The following is a 17,810-nucleotide window of genomic DNA, read 5'->3' on the forward strand; positions in this document are numbered from 1 at the left end:
TGAGTTACAAGCTGTCGTGTGTGTTTTGATTTAGGCTAGAAGAGTATCTGAGTTACAAGCTGTCGTGTGTGTTTTGATTTAGGCTAGAAGAGTATCTGAGTTACAAGCTGTCGTGTGTGTGTTTTGATTTAGGCTAGAAGAGTATCTGAGTTACAAGCTGTCGTGTGTGTTTTGATTTAGGCTAGAAGAGTATCTGAGTTACAAGCTGTCGTGTGTGTTTTGATTTAGGCTAGAAGAGTATCTGAGTTACAAGCTGTCGTGTGTGTTTTGATTTAGGCTAGAAGAGTATCTGAGTTACAAGCTGTCGTGTGTGTTTTGATTTAGGCTAGAAGAGTATCTGAGTTACAAGCTGTCGTGTGTGTTTTGATTTAGGCTAGAAGAGTATCTGAGTTACAAGCTGTCGTGTGTGTTTTGATTTAGGCTAGAAGAGTATCTGAGTTACAAGCTGTCGTGTGTGTTTTGATTTAGGCTAGAAGAGTATCTGAGTTACAAGCTGTCGTGTGTGTTTTGATTTAGGCTAGAAGAGTATCTGAGTTACAAGCTGTCATGTGTGTTTTGATTTAGGCTAGAAGAGTATCTGAGTTACAAGCTGTCGTGTGTGTTTTGATTTAGGCTAGAAGAGTATCTGAGTTACAAGCTGTCGTGTGTGTTTTGATTTAGGCTAGAAGAGTATCTGAGTTACAAGCTGTCGTGTGTGTTTTGATTTAGGCTAGAAGAGTATCTGAGTTACAAGCTGTCGTGTGTGTTTTGATTTAGGCTAGAAGAGCATCTGAGTTACAAGCTGTCGTGTGTGTTTTGATTTAGGCTAGAAGAGTATCTGAGTTACAAGCTGTCGTGTGTGTTTTGATTTAGGCTAGAAGAGTATCTGAGTTACAAGCTGTCGTGTGTGTTTTGATTTAGGCTAGAAGAGTATCTGAGTTACAAGCTGTCGTGTGTGTTTTGATTTAGGCTAGAAGAGTATCTGAGTTACAAGCTGTCGTGTGTGTTTTGATTTAGGCTAGAAGAGTATCTGAGTTACAAGCTGTCGTGTGTGTTTTGATTTAGGCTAGAAGAGTATCTGAGTTACAAGCTGTCGTGTGTGTTTTCATTTAGGCTAGAAGAGTATCTGAGTTACAAGCTGTCGTGTGTGTTTTCATTTAGGCTAGAAGAGTATCTGAGTTACAAGCTGTCGTGTGTGTTTTCATTTAGGCTAGAAGAGTATCTGAGTTACAAGCTATCGTGTGTGTTTTGATTTAGGCTAGAAGAGTATCTGAGTTACAAGCTGTCGTGTGTGTTTTGATTTAGGCTAGAAGAGTATCTGAGTTACAAGCTGTCGTGTGTGTTTTGATTTAGGCTAGAAGAGTATCTGAGTTACAAGCTGTCGTGTGTGTGTTTTGATTTAGGCTAGAGGAGTATCTGAGTTACAAGCTGTCGTGTGTGTGTTTTGATTTAGGCTAGAAGAGTATCTGAGTTACAAGCTGTCGTGTGTGTTTTGATTTAGGCTAGAAGAGTATCTGAGTTACAAGCTGTCGTGTGTGTTTTGATTTAGGCTAGAAGAGTATCTGAGTTACAAGCTGTCGTGTGTGTTTTGATTTAGGCTAGAAGAGTATCTGAGTTACAAGCTGTCGTGTGTGTTTTGATTTAGGCTAGAAGAGTATCTGAGTTACAAGCTGTCGTGTGTGTTTTGATTTAGGCTAGAAGAGTATCTGAGTTACAAGCTGTCGTGTGTGTTTTGATTTAGGCTAGAAGAGTATCTGAGTTACAAGCTGTCGTGTGTGTTTTGATTTAGGCTAGAAGAGTATCTGAGTTACAAGCTGTCGTGTGTGTTTTGATTTAGGCTAGAAGAGTATCTGAGTTACAAGCTGTCGTGTGTGTTTTGATTTAGGCTAGAAGAGTATCTGAGTTACAAGCTGTCGTGTGTGTTTTGATTTAGGCTAGAAGAGTATCTGAGTTACAAGCTGTCGTGTGTGTTTTGATTTAGGCTAGAAGAGTATCTGAGTTACAAGCTGTCGTGTGTGTTTTGATTTAGGCTAGAAGAGTATCTGAGTTACAAGCTGTCGTGTGTGTTTTGATTTAGGCTAGAAGAGTATCTGAGTTACAAGCTGTCGTGTGTGTTTTGATTTAGGCTAGAAGAGTATCTGAGTTACAAGCTGTCGTGTGTGTTTTGATTTAGGCTAGAAGAGTATCTGAGTTACAAGCTGTCGTGTGTGTTTTGATTTAGGCTAGAAGAGTATCTGAGTTACAAGCTGTCGTGTGTGTGTTTTGATTTAGGCTAGAAGAGTATCTGAGTTACAAGCTGTCGTGTGTGTTTTGATTTAGGCTAGAAGAGTATCTGAGTTACAAGCTGTCGTGTGTGTTTTGATTTAGGCTAGAAGAGTATCTGAGTTACAAGCTGTCGTGTGTGTTTTGATTTAGGCTAGAAGAGTATCTGAGTTACAAGCTGTCGTGTGTGTTTTGATTTAGGCTAGAAGAGTATCTGAGTTACAAGCTGTCGTGTGTGTTTTGATTTAGGCTAGAAGAGTATCTGAGTTACAAGCTGTCGTGTGTGTTTTGATTTAGGCTAGAAGAGTATCTGAGTTACAAGCTGTCGTGTGTGTTTTGATTTAGGCTAGAAGAGTTTTTCAGTCCCTTCCAGTATTAAACAGTGATAGGGAAATGTTAAAAACTAGTCCTCCTTTCATGCCTAAGGTGGTCTGTGAATTCACATTAAAGCAATATATTCATCTCCCTGTTCCTAAACTAAAAGACAGGGTTGGGAGAATCCTACATACTCTGGATGTCAACAGGTAACTCAGATACTACACTGACAGAGCAAATAATTCTAAACATTCTGATCAGCTGTTTATTTCTTTTGATGGAAAGAAAAAATTTAATCAGTATCAAAATAGTTTTGAAATTGCTATCCCAGTCCTTTCAAGTTTTTATACTAATAAAGGAAAGTCCCTCCTTCAGATGGTCAAGGCTTTCTCAACCCGTGCTGTGGTATTTTGAAAGGGATAGACTCTAGAACTTTTCCAGAGGCAGCTACTTGGTCCTCTCTACATGCCTTACTAATCATTACAAGGCTGACCCCTTCTCCAGAGCAAACGCGGGGTGAGTGTGACCCTTCTTCCTTCTCTCTGGCTATCCAGGCTTTGGCAAGAGTCCCATAATGCAACAGTGATCTACTGATGGACATAGTAGAGCTATATAAGTAAACGTTCCATAACACTAGGTGTTCAAATAGATCACTCTTACAGTACTAACACTATCATATCACTCTTACAGTACTAACATTGTCATATCACTCTTACAGTACTAACACTATCATATCACTCTTACAGTACTAACATTGTCATATCACTCTTACAGTACTAACATTGTCATATCACTCTTACAGTACTAACACTATCATATCACTCTTACAGTACTAACATTGTCATATCACTCTTACAGTACTAACACTATCATATCACTCTTACAGTACTAACATTGTCATATCACTCTTACAGTACTAACATTGTCATATCACTCTTACAGTACTAACACTATCATATCACTCTTACAGTACTAACATTATCATATCACTCTTACAGTACTAACACTATCATATCACTCTTACAGTACTAACATTATCATATCACTCTTACAGTACCAACACTATCATATCACTCTTACAGTACTAACACTATCATATCACTCTTACAGTACCAGCATTATCATATCACTCTTACAGTACTAACACTATCATATCACTCTTACAGTACTAACATTATCATATCACTCTTACAGTACTAACACTATCATATCACTCACTCTTACAGTACTAACATTATTATATCACTCTTACAGTACTAACATTATCATATCACTCACAGCACTAACACTATCATATCTCCCATTTTATTCCTTTCTGTTTCCCTGCTGGATCCTATTTCTTCTCCTTCTATATGGTGGGATTCCCATTATCCATTTATACCTGTCCCTCTTTTGGCTAGCACATAATTTCCAAATTTAGACCCTGATCCTGTTTGTTACATTTTAAAGCCCCCTTTTTTTGTGTGCGAACAAGAAAGCTATAATAATTTTGATTCTCGGACCAATGAATTAATTCAGCAAATTACTCATTGTCAAGAAGTAGATGAATGTTTGGATTTAAATTCTGTTTTAGATGTACCAGTGTATAGTGTAAACAAGCAATTAACTGAAGTTTACGACAATGGGTATGCATGTAATCATAATAACTGTGGTAACAGGAACGGTTATGGTCATTGAAATGGTCCCTCAGGGGGAATGTATTAATTTTAGGGCAGAGCAATTTTCAGAATATATTGTATGATGAAAATATTGACCCAAGTGGGCTTCTAAGTATTAAGGATGGCATTAGTGGTTATTCTAACCATGGAATGGATGGTAACACCCTAATCCAGGGACAAACTAACATTCAAAACACGAGTGGTCATTCAAACTTGGAAACATTAATCCAAGTTTTGAATGAGCAACAATGTGTTGAACATGGATTGGTGCCTGCAATCATATACAACGATAAGAATGATTTTAAGATTTATTATTATTCACATTTACAGCTTCATTGTTATCATGGTTACTTACTGGCAAAGGGTTTCACCTTTGTTCCCTGTAGAACGGGAAACATTGTTAGCACATTAATTGATTTGAAATGTTATATTAGAAAACTGAACTTAAAAGTTTGGTTTAATAACAGCACAGATATATGTAATGATATCAATGAAGATTTCAGGAAGCCTAGCACATTTAATCCCCCCTTGAATAATGTCATCGGTTTGAGAAAGCTTGTGAAAAGGATATTAGATATCTTTATAGAAATTATCATATTAGAGACAAGGAAAGAACATGTAATTTGACCAGGGATGAGCAACAATTGTTGGTCGATTTAACTAGCCACACCTCTGTCCGGTTTATGAAACTGGACAAGGGGAACGGTGTAGTTATTATGGACAAGGGGGATTACTTAGAAGGGATGAACACTTTCCTTTTGGATGGTACCTATGAAGACAGTTCCTTAAATGAAATTAAGGTGACATGCCATAAGATAGATCTTTTATTAGATGACATGTTACACCAGGGACAGATAGATGAAAAGGAATACTGCTACATGAGAAATGAACATCCCATGGTGTCCAACAGATTTGGGATTCCAAAAATCCACAAAGGCCTAACAGATCCAAAATTTAGGCCTATTGAGGATGGTAAGAGATCAAAAACTTGTTTTATTAGTAAATATTTAGACAAAAATATGCAAAAAAGCCTGGAGGTGTTTACTTATATAAGTAAGGACTTTGGCAGTTTTTGGATAAACTTAACGAGATAGAGGTTACTCCTGATTTAATTATGGTCACGACTGATGTATGTAATCTTTTTTCGGTAATACCCCATGATGAGGGATTGGCTTGGTTAGAACATCAGCTCAATAAGACCAATATTTTCGATCAGGATGATGTGAATAAGTTTGTTACTTTGATGGAGGTAGTTCTTAAGAGTAACTACCTTTATTTTGAAGGACAATACTACAAACAGATCAAAGGTGTAGCAAGGGGGCAGCTTCCACCCTCATTTTTGCGAACCTAGTTATGTCATTTTGGGAGCAGGAACACCTGATGAAAAGTTCTTTTGCATCAGAAATAGTCCATTATACTAGGTTTTTGGACAACCTTTTCCTGATCTGGAATGGAACCGAAGTCAGGTTAAAAGAATTTTTGCTGTTTATAAATGAAACAGTATTTTTTCTGAAATTTACTCATGAATATGACAGGGTAAAAATTAAATATTTGGATGCTGACCTGTAGATGGATTTGGTTAATAAATGGTTTGTAACCAGGATTTATAGAAAAGCAAACTTTTCCAACTCTTATCTGGACTATACCAGCTGGCATCCACACCATCAGAAGAAATCTGTTGTCAAGGGACAAATGGTGCATGCTACCAGAATGGTTAGCCTGGATGAGGAGTTTTTAAATGAACTGGAATTTATCGCACACATATTTAGACAGAGAGGGTACCCAAATGTTTTGCTTAGTGACATTAGTTCTGAGGTTAAACATAAACGTGACATTGGAATGTTTAAGCCCATCTTGGGGAATAGAGGCTGTGGATCCTGGGTTAGGTCAACACCAGTAGAGAAAGTCCAAAGTGGTACAAGTCTGATTATTACGTACAACAGTGAGGCAAATATAATCACTGATATTGTTAAAAACAATTGGGAAATCTTGCAGTTTGATGCAAACATTGCACAAAAAGTGGGTAAAGCCCCTAGATTTGTCTTCAAAAAAGACAAGTTCCTTAAAAACATCTTAGAAAGAAGAATGGACAATGACACATGCAATAAAAAAGTTGGGAATTATAAATGCAACACCTGCTTATATTGCCCTTTCATTATTGAAACTGGAGAAAATTTCAAATTAAATGGGAGGGTGATTTACATCCATGGGCATTACAACTGCAATAGTAGTAATGTGATTTATATGGCCAAATGTCAAGATTGTCCTATATTTTATATAGGCAAAACTTGCAAAAAATTCAAGGTTAGAATCGGAGAACATTTGGGGGATATTAAAAACAAAAGAATTACTAGTGCCCTTTACAGGCATTTGCAGGAGTGTGGTGGGCACAAGTTTAAATTTCTGGTGGTCCAGCAGTTATTAAAGGATGCGCAGGGCCGAACTTTGGATGTACACTTAGATATTTTGGAATTACAATGACAATTGTTTTTAAATGCATCTCAGCATCCAGGTATAAATGAGATGGTTAGTATTTCTAGTATTTTAAAACTGCATAACATTTTAGGATAGAAATTAAATGTATCCTTTTTTCTAAGTTAAGATTTATGTATATACATTTTTTTATTTTTGTATTTTGTTCATGATTTTTTTAGTAATGAAGGCTTCAACTTTTATATGTGTGTTTTATCTTATTTGTGATTTATTTATTCTTAAGGTAGAATTGACCATTTACAATAAGTTTTATAATTAGCTTACTTAGAATGGAATTGTTTAATTGGGGAGGGGTATATATATGGCTGGGTGTTCTTACTATATTGTTCTGAAGAAGTCCCTTGTTTAGGGAAGAAAGCGCTCAACCTTGAATAAACCTGTGTTGTTACTCTGTGGTGGCCATTTCGGTGTCTGTACTTTGTGGTGGCTTATCTGTCCTTTACTGGTTGTTGGATTATCCAATAAAATGTAAATACATAAACTTAGTTGATGTGACCAAATATTCCAGAGCCAGTTCTACACTCCTGAATAGGAAACACTGATATGGCACATAGTCTGTAGTCCATATTGTCTTACCTAGATGATACTGAACACCACAGCTGATGCCCAAAGCAGCTGCTCTACATATCTTTTCCCCTAATAGTATGGGGGATGTTCAAAGATAACAACTTCAGACAGCAAGATTTGCCAGCGGCAAATCATGCAGCATGAAGACCCACCTCCATATATATTTGTGATGGAGACACTGGAAACAGATGTCTAAATTGTGACTTTTGTAATAACTGTGCTCAGGATTTGGTTCTAGAATTATTGTCTTATTGTCTGGGGCTCTTAACTCATTAGAGCCGACTGATGCCTTCAGGTGTTTCTGCTGTTACATCCTACTGACACATCTAGGCATCAAATATTGCTTGTTTATCCATGTAGGAAGTATTAAAGGATTTCATCTTAAAGCTTACACACTGGCAATCACAAATGCATTGAAATTTGATCTCTGCTTAGTGCAGGTAAAGGGATTTTAATTGTTTATGTAGTATTTATTTGTGTTGTCATAAATTTCATGTTTTGCTAAATATCTCAATAAACAACTAACACAGACAGAACTGCTTGGCCTCATAGAAAGTACTCAGCCACATGAACAAAATGCAGATGACAATATGTGTGCAACTTGTAGCAGCGGTGGTGCAGCTGTTAGTGTTGTCCCCTCACAGCAAGAGGTTCTCCCATTTGATTCTCGGCTGGAGCACCTTCTGTGTGGAGTCTGCATGTCCTCCCCGCGGTCGAGTGATGTTAAAGACATGCAGGTAGGTGTGCGTGCCTTCGGTTGAAGGTTGGGCATCAGGCTGGCAACTCGGCACCGTAAAAATCCACTGCCAATCATGAGTGGACCGGAGTTCCGCTGTGGCGACCCCTAACCAGGAAAAGCCGAAAGTCTTTTAGTATGTGTGCAGCTTGAATGGTTACTGAGACATTGTAAATTGTTTACAAAATATTACAAAGTTAACAGTTACTGGGTTTACTATGACTTATAAAATCCAGTTTAAAACACAGAACCTAAAGAAAACTACCACTATAAAATAGTTTTTGCTGAATAGCTTTCTATTTACACTTCTTTAGTAACTCCTACAGTTCCAGCTACATGAGCAATTGCTTGAAATGTGACGACATAATTTGATGCTATCAAAAATGCAAATTTCCAGACCTCCACTTCAGGGAATGCCTCACTGTACAAATATTCCCACATACATGAAGTGGGGGTTACAGTAACAATGGGGGGATCAAGCAAGAACTAATCACTGTGCAATAATAAGGAATCTTAACTAAAAGCAAATAATGTGATACAGCAGGTAGCTGGGTGATCCAAAGGACCAATAAACGCAGATGGAAAGTAAGTCAAAGCTTGTTTTGACAGGCATATAAAAAGGTGCATGGGTTTGTGGTACCATCTTCAAATGTATTATAAACAGGTGATGTACCATAAACAGAAGAGACAGGATCATAAGGCCAGTTAAAGTTCTCAGAAGAAAAGGTATATGATATGGATGGTCTTTGTTGTTTGTCACTATAATCACTGTAACAAAGCAAATTACTAATTTGCATAATAAAAGCAGCAGAATGCGATGAGTGATCATAAAAATCTACCGGGGTATAAGGCAAAGTTTTCTCTGGGGTCTTAGATGAGCCTTAAAGGACTAGCAGAACTTTTATTTGTTGCATTTTAAATTACAGAATTACTCAACAGTGTGCAGTTACTGTCACATCCTTGCCTGCAATATGTAATATAAGCAAGCTATTTGCCTTTTCTTAATTTCACAAAGCTCTCCATAATTAGTGATAAAGAAACAATAGCTCTGAAACTGAATGACTTTATTCTTCTCTGTGCTGTTTTCCACACAGCTAATCTTCTGAACATCAGCAAAGAGAAATGATTTTCTGCAATATATTCTAATATAGTCTCAATTTATTCCTCTAATATGTTATCTTTTTTAAACCATTGGAGCATGACTTGTTCCTCTAGAATATTTTTTGTGCAATCTATCACATTTAAAAAAATAAGTATTATATTTATATACAATATTATTGTTTGAAATCTATTTGTTAAAGAACTCTTTTTATTTGTTTTTCATTTTTTCTATATTGACAGAGAAATATTTAAATGTTGTTGACTGCTGCCATTAGAGCAGAGTCTTCGGAGATTCTGCAGCAATCAGTCATAACAGACAAAATTAAAGCTGCAGTGGTGATTTACATGAATGCACATCAAGCTGTCAGTTTTAACTGGTTACTACCTTCCTTTTTCAGTGGCACATCATTTACGTTTCCAGTAATATCTGTACAGATGGTCATTTCAGACTAATCAGCAGTAGGGATCTGATGCACTGCCCATCACTTAGTGTGGACATGTATGGAATTAATTCTGCAATAAGAAAAAAAGAAGACTTATGATAGGGCATAGCACAATGGTATTCGGGACTACCCGAGTACTGCCCAGTGTAATAATAATGTGTTGCTTGCACCCCTTCAAAGCAACATAAAAAGGCTGTGTTTTAAACACAGAAGACTGTTGAGGATTTGGCAAGAAGGTCCTGATGCCCATCTCTGCAAGTACAGAATCCATTATTTCCCAGAATGAGTACCTCTGTGGAATAATCATCTGGTATAGTAACATCTACAAATCATTTTTAACACTTATTTAAACCACTGCTGTCACTACTCTCTGAGTTGTGATTTTATTGTAAGTCTTTTGTTTGCAAATGAGTTCTCCAGAAAGGTTAGTAAAAGGGAGAAGAGACTGTACCAACTAATTGGGATAGATACATCTGGAAGAAGCACAGTGGATGAAGTTATAAAGAATAAAAATCATGACCACTTCTTGTTTAATCATCACATAAATTCACTTAGTTGTTACTTTTAGATCATGTTAGTTTGCAGAATCAAAAGTTATTGAACCTAAACCTTCCAAGGCTACAAATGAAAGTTAAGGTTTATATATAATGTGTTCATCTAGCTCTATTAGTTTCATGATTTCATACTGATGCATCAGTTGTATGAGCAAGCTTCTGTGAGTCATCTATGAATCTGCAAAATTTCTTCAGGAATAGAAAACAGCACCGGTGGGATTTGTTTTAGTGGGCTAAATTGGCACTGTTCAGAAGAGGCAGTGTCCTGGATAACATTAATCTGACCGCTACTTTTTAAAGGACTTTATCACATTTACAGCACATTTTCTCTGCTTATAAAATTATACCCTTCAGTGATCTGGATCTCTGACACAAAATAAGCATGAAAGCACAATTACTACAATCCGAGCAATGCATCACTTAGTAGTTAGAAAATGCTATGCTTTTAGAAATATCCCCAGCTCACTAGGTGGTACTGTGCCACTGTTCTCTTTTCCGTTCTTAGGGTGTGATTTCATGAAGATGAGATCATCTCTGACACTTTTCTTCACAACTTCTGTTTTATTTAACGATGCTCTTTACAGAGTTTAAAATGATGTACTAGTATTAGGGCAATGAACTGTTTCTTTTCCTTTATACTAAGTCAGTGATTATAATGCATTTTAGTTCAAACTGGTTGTATTAAAAATTCAAACACACATCCCAACTCATTAACTATTGCTGTGGATTTACAATTAACCTAGAATTATGAACAAAACAGGAAAGATAATTAAGAGTGTATGAAGGGCAGTACAATTTAAACAGTTTCTCTGACCTGTCGTTTTCAATCCCAGGAACCTTGCAATCTTCTGCTGACACTTTTCCTGCTCTTCATAGGTCAACAGCTGATAGATAAACTGCCAGATAACTTGTTTTGCCGGGGTGTCCAGTACCGGGTAGACATCCACTATGAGGGTATCAATGTTCCTGTCCATGGAAAAAAATAGGATCAATCCTTACTCCTACAGAAGTGGAATACACTCTCAGTATTACTCTGTACATTTGCATAATGTCTGATTATCAGTGTGTCATGCCTGACTATCAGCGTGCAATGCCTGATTATCAGTCTGTAATGCTTGATTATCAGTGTGTAATGCCTGATTATCAGAATATATTGCCTGAGTACCTGGATTATCAGTGTGTAATGCCTGATTATCAGTGTGTCATGCTGGACTATCAGTGTGTAATGCCTGATTATCAGTGTGTAATGCCTGATTATCGGTGCGTAATGCTTGATTATCAGAGTGTAATGCCTGATTATCAGTGTATAATGCTTGATTACCAGTGTGTAATGCCTGATTATCAGTGTGTAATGCCTGATTATCAGTGTGTAATGCTTGATTATCAGTGTGTAACGCTTGATTATCAGTGTGTAATGCTTGATTATCAGTGTGTAATGCCTGACTATCAGTGTGTAATGCCTGAGTATCAGTATGTAATGCCTGATTATCAGTGTGTAATGCCTATCAGTGTGTAATGTCTGATTATCAGTGTGTAATGCCTATCAGTGTGTAATGCCTGACTATCAGTGTGCAATCCCTGATTATCAGTGTGTAATGCCTGATTATCAGTCTGTAATGCTTGATTATCAGCGTGTAATGCCCGATTATCAGTGTATAATGCCTAATTATTGGTGTATAATGCTTGATTATCAGTGTGTAATGCCTGATTATCAGTGTGTAATGCTTGATTATCAGTATGTAATGCCTGATTATCAGTCTGTATTGCCTGATTATCAGTGTGTAATGCCTGACTATCAATGTGTAATGCCTGATTATCAGTGTGTAATGCCTATCAGTGTGTAATGCCTGACTATTAGTGTGTAATGCCTGACTATCATTGTGTAATCCCTGATTATCAGTGTGTAATGCCTGATTATCAGTCTGTAATGCTTGATTATCAGCGTGTAATGCCTGATTATCAGCATGTAATGCTTGATTATCAGTGTGTAATGCCTGATTATTGGTGTATAATGCTTGATTATCAGTGTGTAATGCCTGATTATCAGTATGTAATGCTTGATTATCAGTGTGTAATGCCTGATTATCAGTGTATAATGCTTGATTATCAGTCTGTAATGCCTGATTATCAGTGCGTAATGCCTGACTATCAGTGAGTAATGCCTGACTATCAGTGAGTAATGCCTGATTATCAGTATGTAATGCCAGACTATCAGTGTGTAATGCCTGAGTATCAGTGTGTAATGCTTGATTATTAGTGTATAATGCTTGATTATCAGTGTGTAATGCCTGATTATCAGTGTGTAATGCCTGATTATCAATGTGTAATACTTGATTATCAGTGTGTAATGCCTGATTATCAATGTGTAATACTTGATTATCAGTGTGTAATGCCCAATTAGCTGTGCATAATGCTTGATTATCAGTGTGTAATAACTTATTATCAGTGTGTAATGCCTGATTATCAGTGTGTAATGCTTGATTGTCAGTGTGTAATGGCTGATTATCAGTATGTAATGCTTGATTATCAGTGTGTAATACCTGATTGTCGTTGCATAATGCTTGATTATCAGTGTGTAATGCATGATTATCAGTGTGTTATGCCTGATTATCAATGTGTAACACTTGATTATCACTGTGTAATGCCTGATTATCAATGTGTGTAATACTTGATTATCAGTGTGTAATGCCTGATTATCGGTGTATAGTGCTTGATTATCAGTGTGTAATGCCTGATTATCGGTGTATAATGCTTGATTATCAGTGTGTAATGCCTGATTATCAGTGTATAATGCTTGATTATCAGTGTGTAATGCCTGATTATCAGTGTGTAATGCTTGATTCTGCTGGCATGTGGCATATGAAAGGATAACCACATGTTCAACACTACTAACATTTTTGTCAGTGGCATGTGAAGTTAGGTGAACCAGTGAAGAGATTTCATATTTTGGTGGCACTTAACAATACAGGTTAACATGGAATATACCAGATGGATTACCACAGTTTATGTTCAGCCTTGTCTTGTTCTATATAAGATGATGAAGTGATTTTGTCTCCATAACAGAACAAAAGAGCAATATGTGTAGCAGCAGCAGGGGGAGCTGGGAAAAAAAGCTAAGTTAATGAATCACCCCTACATTTCTAACAGAACAGATTTAAGCTGTTGATGAGCAAAACAGTTCAATGGTGGAAAGATATGCTGAAAAGTGCGGGAGTAGACAAACCTAGCTACAAAAACAGAGGGAAAGACTGCCTCCTTCCCTCTACTCATCTTCAATGTTATCAACTATTCAAAAGTGCAAGAAAAGAAATGACCGGAGAGGCTGAGGAAAAGGAACCACATTTCAAAGGAATATTTCTCCTTTGTTTTAGGCATTTGCCTAGAACATGCTTGTTATGAGAATTTTTATATGCCGTTACTGAACATGAAAGGTGGAGAAGTGGTCAAGAAATTTGGTGACTGAGGAAGGCAGTGATCAAGTGCTGTACATTGCAGAGAAGGGAAAACATTGTACCCAATGTCAAACTATCAAATTGATGCTTTAGTATTAGTCTAGCCAACAAAAATCCTGACATTGTAAATTGCTCATTACGTTCCTTTCCTACCTGTGCTGAAAGAACGTTTCCAGTGCCTTACAAACACTATAACGTTCAGAAGGCGTTAACAGATGATCCAGTTGCTGGTTGAATGTTCTTCCTTGAATCTTGATACTGGAAGGTAGTATTTCTGCCACCCATTGCAATGATGTTAGAACTGAAGATCGAGCTGGGGAGTCTGCAGAATCTGCGTCTGTTCAAAACAAAAAGAAAAACTACTAAACCGAAGTGGTAAAGTGAAAAAAAAAACATATTATGAAACTATATGCATAAATTGCATGGATTTAAATAAACAGTAAAAATGTAGTTCACATGTAGAATATGCAGTATTAGTCCACTATAAATCATTTATTATCCCCACAGTAAAAAAAAAATCTTAACAAGAAGAGGTGCAACTTTCCCACGGTCTATTTGTCCAACTGTAGCTTACTCTGTCCTGATAGATCTAAAATGCTTTTTTTACTCCTGAATGGCTTGACCCACTACAGATATATATTTTCAATGACCCACTGCTAGAGTACATTTGAGCTACAAGCTTTTGGCCTCCTGAGGAGGCTACCTTGTATCCTGAAGTTTTATTTTGTACTTGATATGATCAGCCATGCTGTCAAGCTTGGAATTAAATTCTGTAGTAACTAGTCTTCAGGTAGTTGGAGGACAGTTGGTATCTTACCAGGGTGATATGTGAATAACTTTGACTTGGCATTAGGAGTTTAAGACACTTTGAACATTTCATAGTTATTGTCTGATCATTGGTCAGGTCTGGTACTATATAAGCACTGTTCGCTTAGCTGTTAATTATTTGAATATGCAAACCAACTCTCCCCTAAATAGTCAACAACAAAATATAACTGCAGATGGTGTATCCTTTCTGAGTAATAGAGATGTTTGCAGTCATAAATCCTTATTCTAAAGATATCTCTGTATCTTTTCTATTATCTTAAAGTCAGGTACAGAAAATGAACAGGAAGATATATAGCAATGAATGATGGGATTCACTAGTGGCTGGAACTCTTGGAGAATAACTAGAAGGTTTCTTATTTTTTTTTCAAGTTTACAAAGCTATTAATAAACTCACATCATAAGTCATACAAAGTAAAAGCAAACAAATAATAATGCCTGACATGGTGGGCATTTTTCAAGCAGTAATGCCTGATAGGGTGGGAATTATCTGAAAAATAATAGACTGCCCATGGGTGTTATGAGGCCTGACACTGCAGGTGGTGGACCTTTCCACCCCTGGAAGGGCCATTATTTTGCCTGTAATTCCCATTCTGGAGGGCATCATTCCACTTAGAAAATAGACAATTTATTAAATTGGTTTGCTTCTGTTTTGCTACTAGTATATCTACATATTTTATGCATTTTTGATGTAAAACACATATTCATCATGAGGATCAGTGCTGCAGTAGCCTTACCTATATGGGTTCTATCCTGCCATGGGTATAGCAACCGGCCAACTTCCGAAGCTTCAGGGCACCTTCTTCATACTCAGTGCATTAGCACCTCCAGCTGAGCTCACTAAACACTCAGATTTAGCTGTCAAGTCCTTCGGAGCTTTCCTTCAGCTGAACGGTACACCTTTTGCTGGCTTTGAAGGATTAACTGTCAGCTAATGCTGTTCCAATGCTGGGCAGATAAGTTACCTTTACTTTTTATAGTAAAAATTTTATTTTTCTGTAAAACTTTATTCTTAAAGCTATGAAAAGTATTTTAATGCAGCTGCCACATGACTTCTAATTACTTTTAAATGGGAGAGTCACATTTCTACTTTGGCAGAAGAAGTTGTTAAAAGTAATACAAAACTACTTTTTCTAAGGTACAACTTAGTATTTTACTTTGGGGGGAATGGGGGTAAAATTTTAAAGTGTTTTTATAGGGAAAATGTTACTTTTTTTACTACCTACTTGTTTTACGAGCTATTGTTGCCAGCTTTCCAGGGAACCAGGTATCTTTTTTGGTTTAACTATTGAGCAACCTACCTGTTCCTCAGTTCTTCCTTCTTCCAGCCACAAAAAGAAGAATATTGCTAAGCAGCCTTTTCCACCACAGCATGCTGCTAAAGTGCCTAAGTCACAGATAGATGATTCGGCTTTAGTCATTTCTGCTTCTTAAGTCCATTCACCTTTTTCATTGGTTTCTTCTGGTGTAGTCCCTACAGCAGAAATGGACTTGTGGCTAGACATCTCCTTTGCTGTTGGGGTGCTCTTAGATTAATCCACTCTTATCTGTCCTGCAAGAAGGGATAAGGAATGCTACTGTACCTATCCAGAATGCTATGCATTTTCCAAGGGAGTTTTTCGTGGCAAAATATGTCTGTTTCTTCGGAAATTCCTTTCAAACAAAAGAAAAAAACATACACATATTTCTTCTCCTGTCTCAGTTACTTTGAACAAGAATGATTTATTGGGCTTTGCTCAATGTTTAGTTAAATCTCGTCTTCATTTTCTGATGAAATTCAAGATTTTGAACTGGAAAATAATTGTGAAGGGACAGAAGTATTCTGGTTTATTATAACCGGAATTTCCAGAACCTGTCCCATTTCCTCCTATTCTTTCAGTACTGGCAGATGTTTTTGTTATAGCCTGTAACTTGCATGACAGACAGCCTGCTGCCCCCAAGTAAGCAGATAGGCTGTATAAAGTTCTTATACACTTAGCCCAGATCAGACCCAGAAGCTATTCCTTTAGTGAACCAAGCTCCTGCAAAACATTTGGTTAATACCAATCCCTCTCCTAACAGGCATGGAAAAGCTTTTGATAGATTTGACAAAAAAAGTGAATTCTCAGCTGTCAAACTCATATTTTAAAGTTCATGCTTGGCTTTTTTGAAAAGCTAAGAAATATTATGACATCAGTTTCCTTTTCTGGGGAGAAACCTACTTTGAGTAATTTGATTGTTTCTGTGTCTCAGGAGGCCACTCACTGTTTGAAATGTACTTATGTGTCTGCTGGTGTCACTTTCAGGGCTGCTGCCAGGGGAACTGTTATGAAATTTGCTTGGATGCATTCTCAAAACCTTCCAAAAAATGTAGAAAATAATATCTGAATTTTCCCTTGGATAACGAATTATTTTTTGGACCACATGCTGCAAAAAATCCTTAAAATATATGATGAAAGAGGAAAGATGATTCTATAGATCTATCAGGTCTTTCAGCTCTCCTTCTCTAAGTTTGTCAGGGGATTTAATAATCTAATATTGTTAATCCTCGTTCATTCCTTATGTATGGGTATCGGTTCTGACTTCGGAACCGAGCCGGCCATTTTCCAAGCTTGCATCAGCTTCAAACGCTCGAGCTAAACTCTTACCCACAATCCCCCTCTCCCTGTTACCTCAGATTTCGTTTGCCGCATTGCCATCCGGTCGTGTCAAGCTACTTCTCTTGAGCTAAGTACAGTCAATTGTTGTCTAATTGCTTTACAAATTACTTTTCTGTCAGAAAAGTTGATTTTTTATTGTCTCATCTAGCATTCATAATTTCCTCAGGTCTTTTTCTGTCCTTTACTTACCCTTTTTACCGCGAGGTAATTTTCTCCTTACCATTGTTGGTAATCCTTTTCCCTTTCTCTTTCATACCTTTGGGTACTCTCTTGTACCATTGTTGGTACTTGTCTATTTGTTAATATGGCAGATAAAAAGGGTAGTCCGGGGTTTAAGCGGTGTTCTGATTATGGACACAAACTGCCTACTTCTGATGCACACTCTTTATGTGTTTATTGTTTGGGAGCTTTACATTTATCTGTTGAACCACCCTGTACCATTTGTGAGAATTTTTCTAATAGAACTTTGTTAGAAAGGAAAAACAAGCTGATACTGAAGGGACTTCTAAAATCTCACTTTTCAGAGGCTATTTCTGGGCCAGAGGTCTCACCCCCTCCTAAAGCCTATAAGAAAATGGATGTTTCTGCTAAGACTAAATCCTTGCCTTCATCCCCAGCTGGGGACTCTCACCAACCAAAATCTAAAAATGCAAAAATTTCGGCTCCGGAGCTCTCTCAGTCAGCCCCAGTGCTTTCGGTGCCCAGACCTTCGGCACCAAAGCCTTCAGCTACATTAGTGATTTTGGCTCCGTCCTCTCCTGCAGCCTTCTACATAGTAGCATTGAG

At 37.2% G+C, this 17,810-nt stretch overlaps 1 protein-coding gene across 3 annotated transcripts in view; it reads right to left on the bottom strand.

The window, feature by feature from the left end:
* LOC122816354 (Grid2 interacting protein) overlaps window positions 1–17,810 on the bottom strand; it is a 1,236,636-nt gene that overhangs the window by 352,302 nt on the left and 866,524 nt on the right. For all 3 annotated transcript variants that reach the window (XM_044089096.1, XM_044089095.1, XM_044089093.1), the window contains 2 exons: window positions 13,714–13,897; window positions 10,923–11,074 (listed from right to left, as the gene is read on the bottom strand). In XM_044089096.1, the coding sequence (XP_043945031.1) occupies window positions 10,923–11,074; window positions 13,714–13,897 (336 nt within the window). The remainder of the gene's footprint in view (window positions 1–10,922; window positions 11,075–13,713; window positions 13,898–17,810) is intronic.

This window comes from Protopterus annectens, chromosome 12.part0 (assembly GCF_019279795.1).
Source record: "Protopterus annectens isolate FY-2018-M chromosome 12.part0, PAN1.0, whole genome shotgun sequence".
Lineage (NCBI taxonomy): Eukaryota > Metazoa > Chordata > Ceratodontiformes > Protopteridae > Protopterus > Protopterus annectens.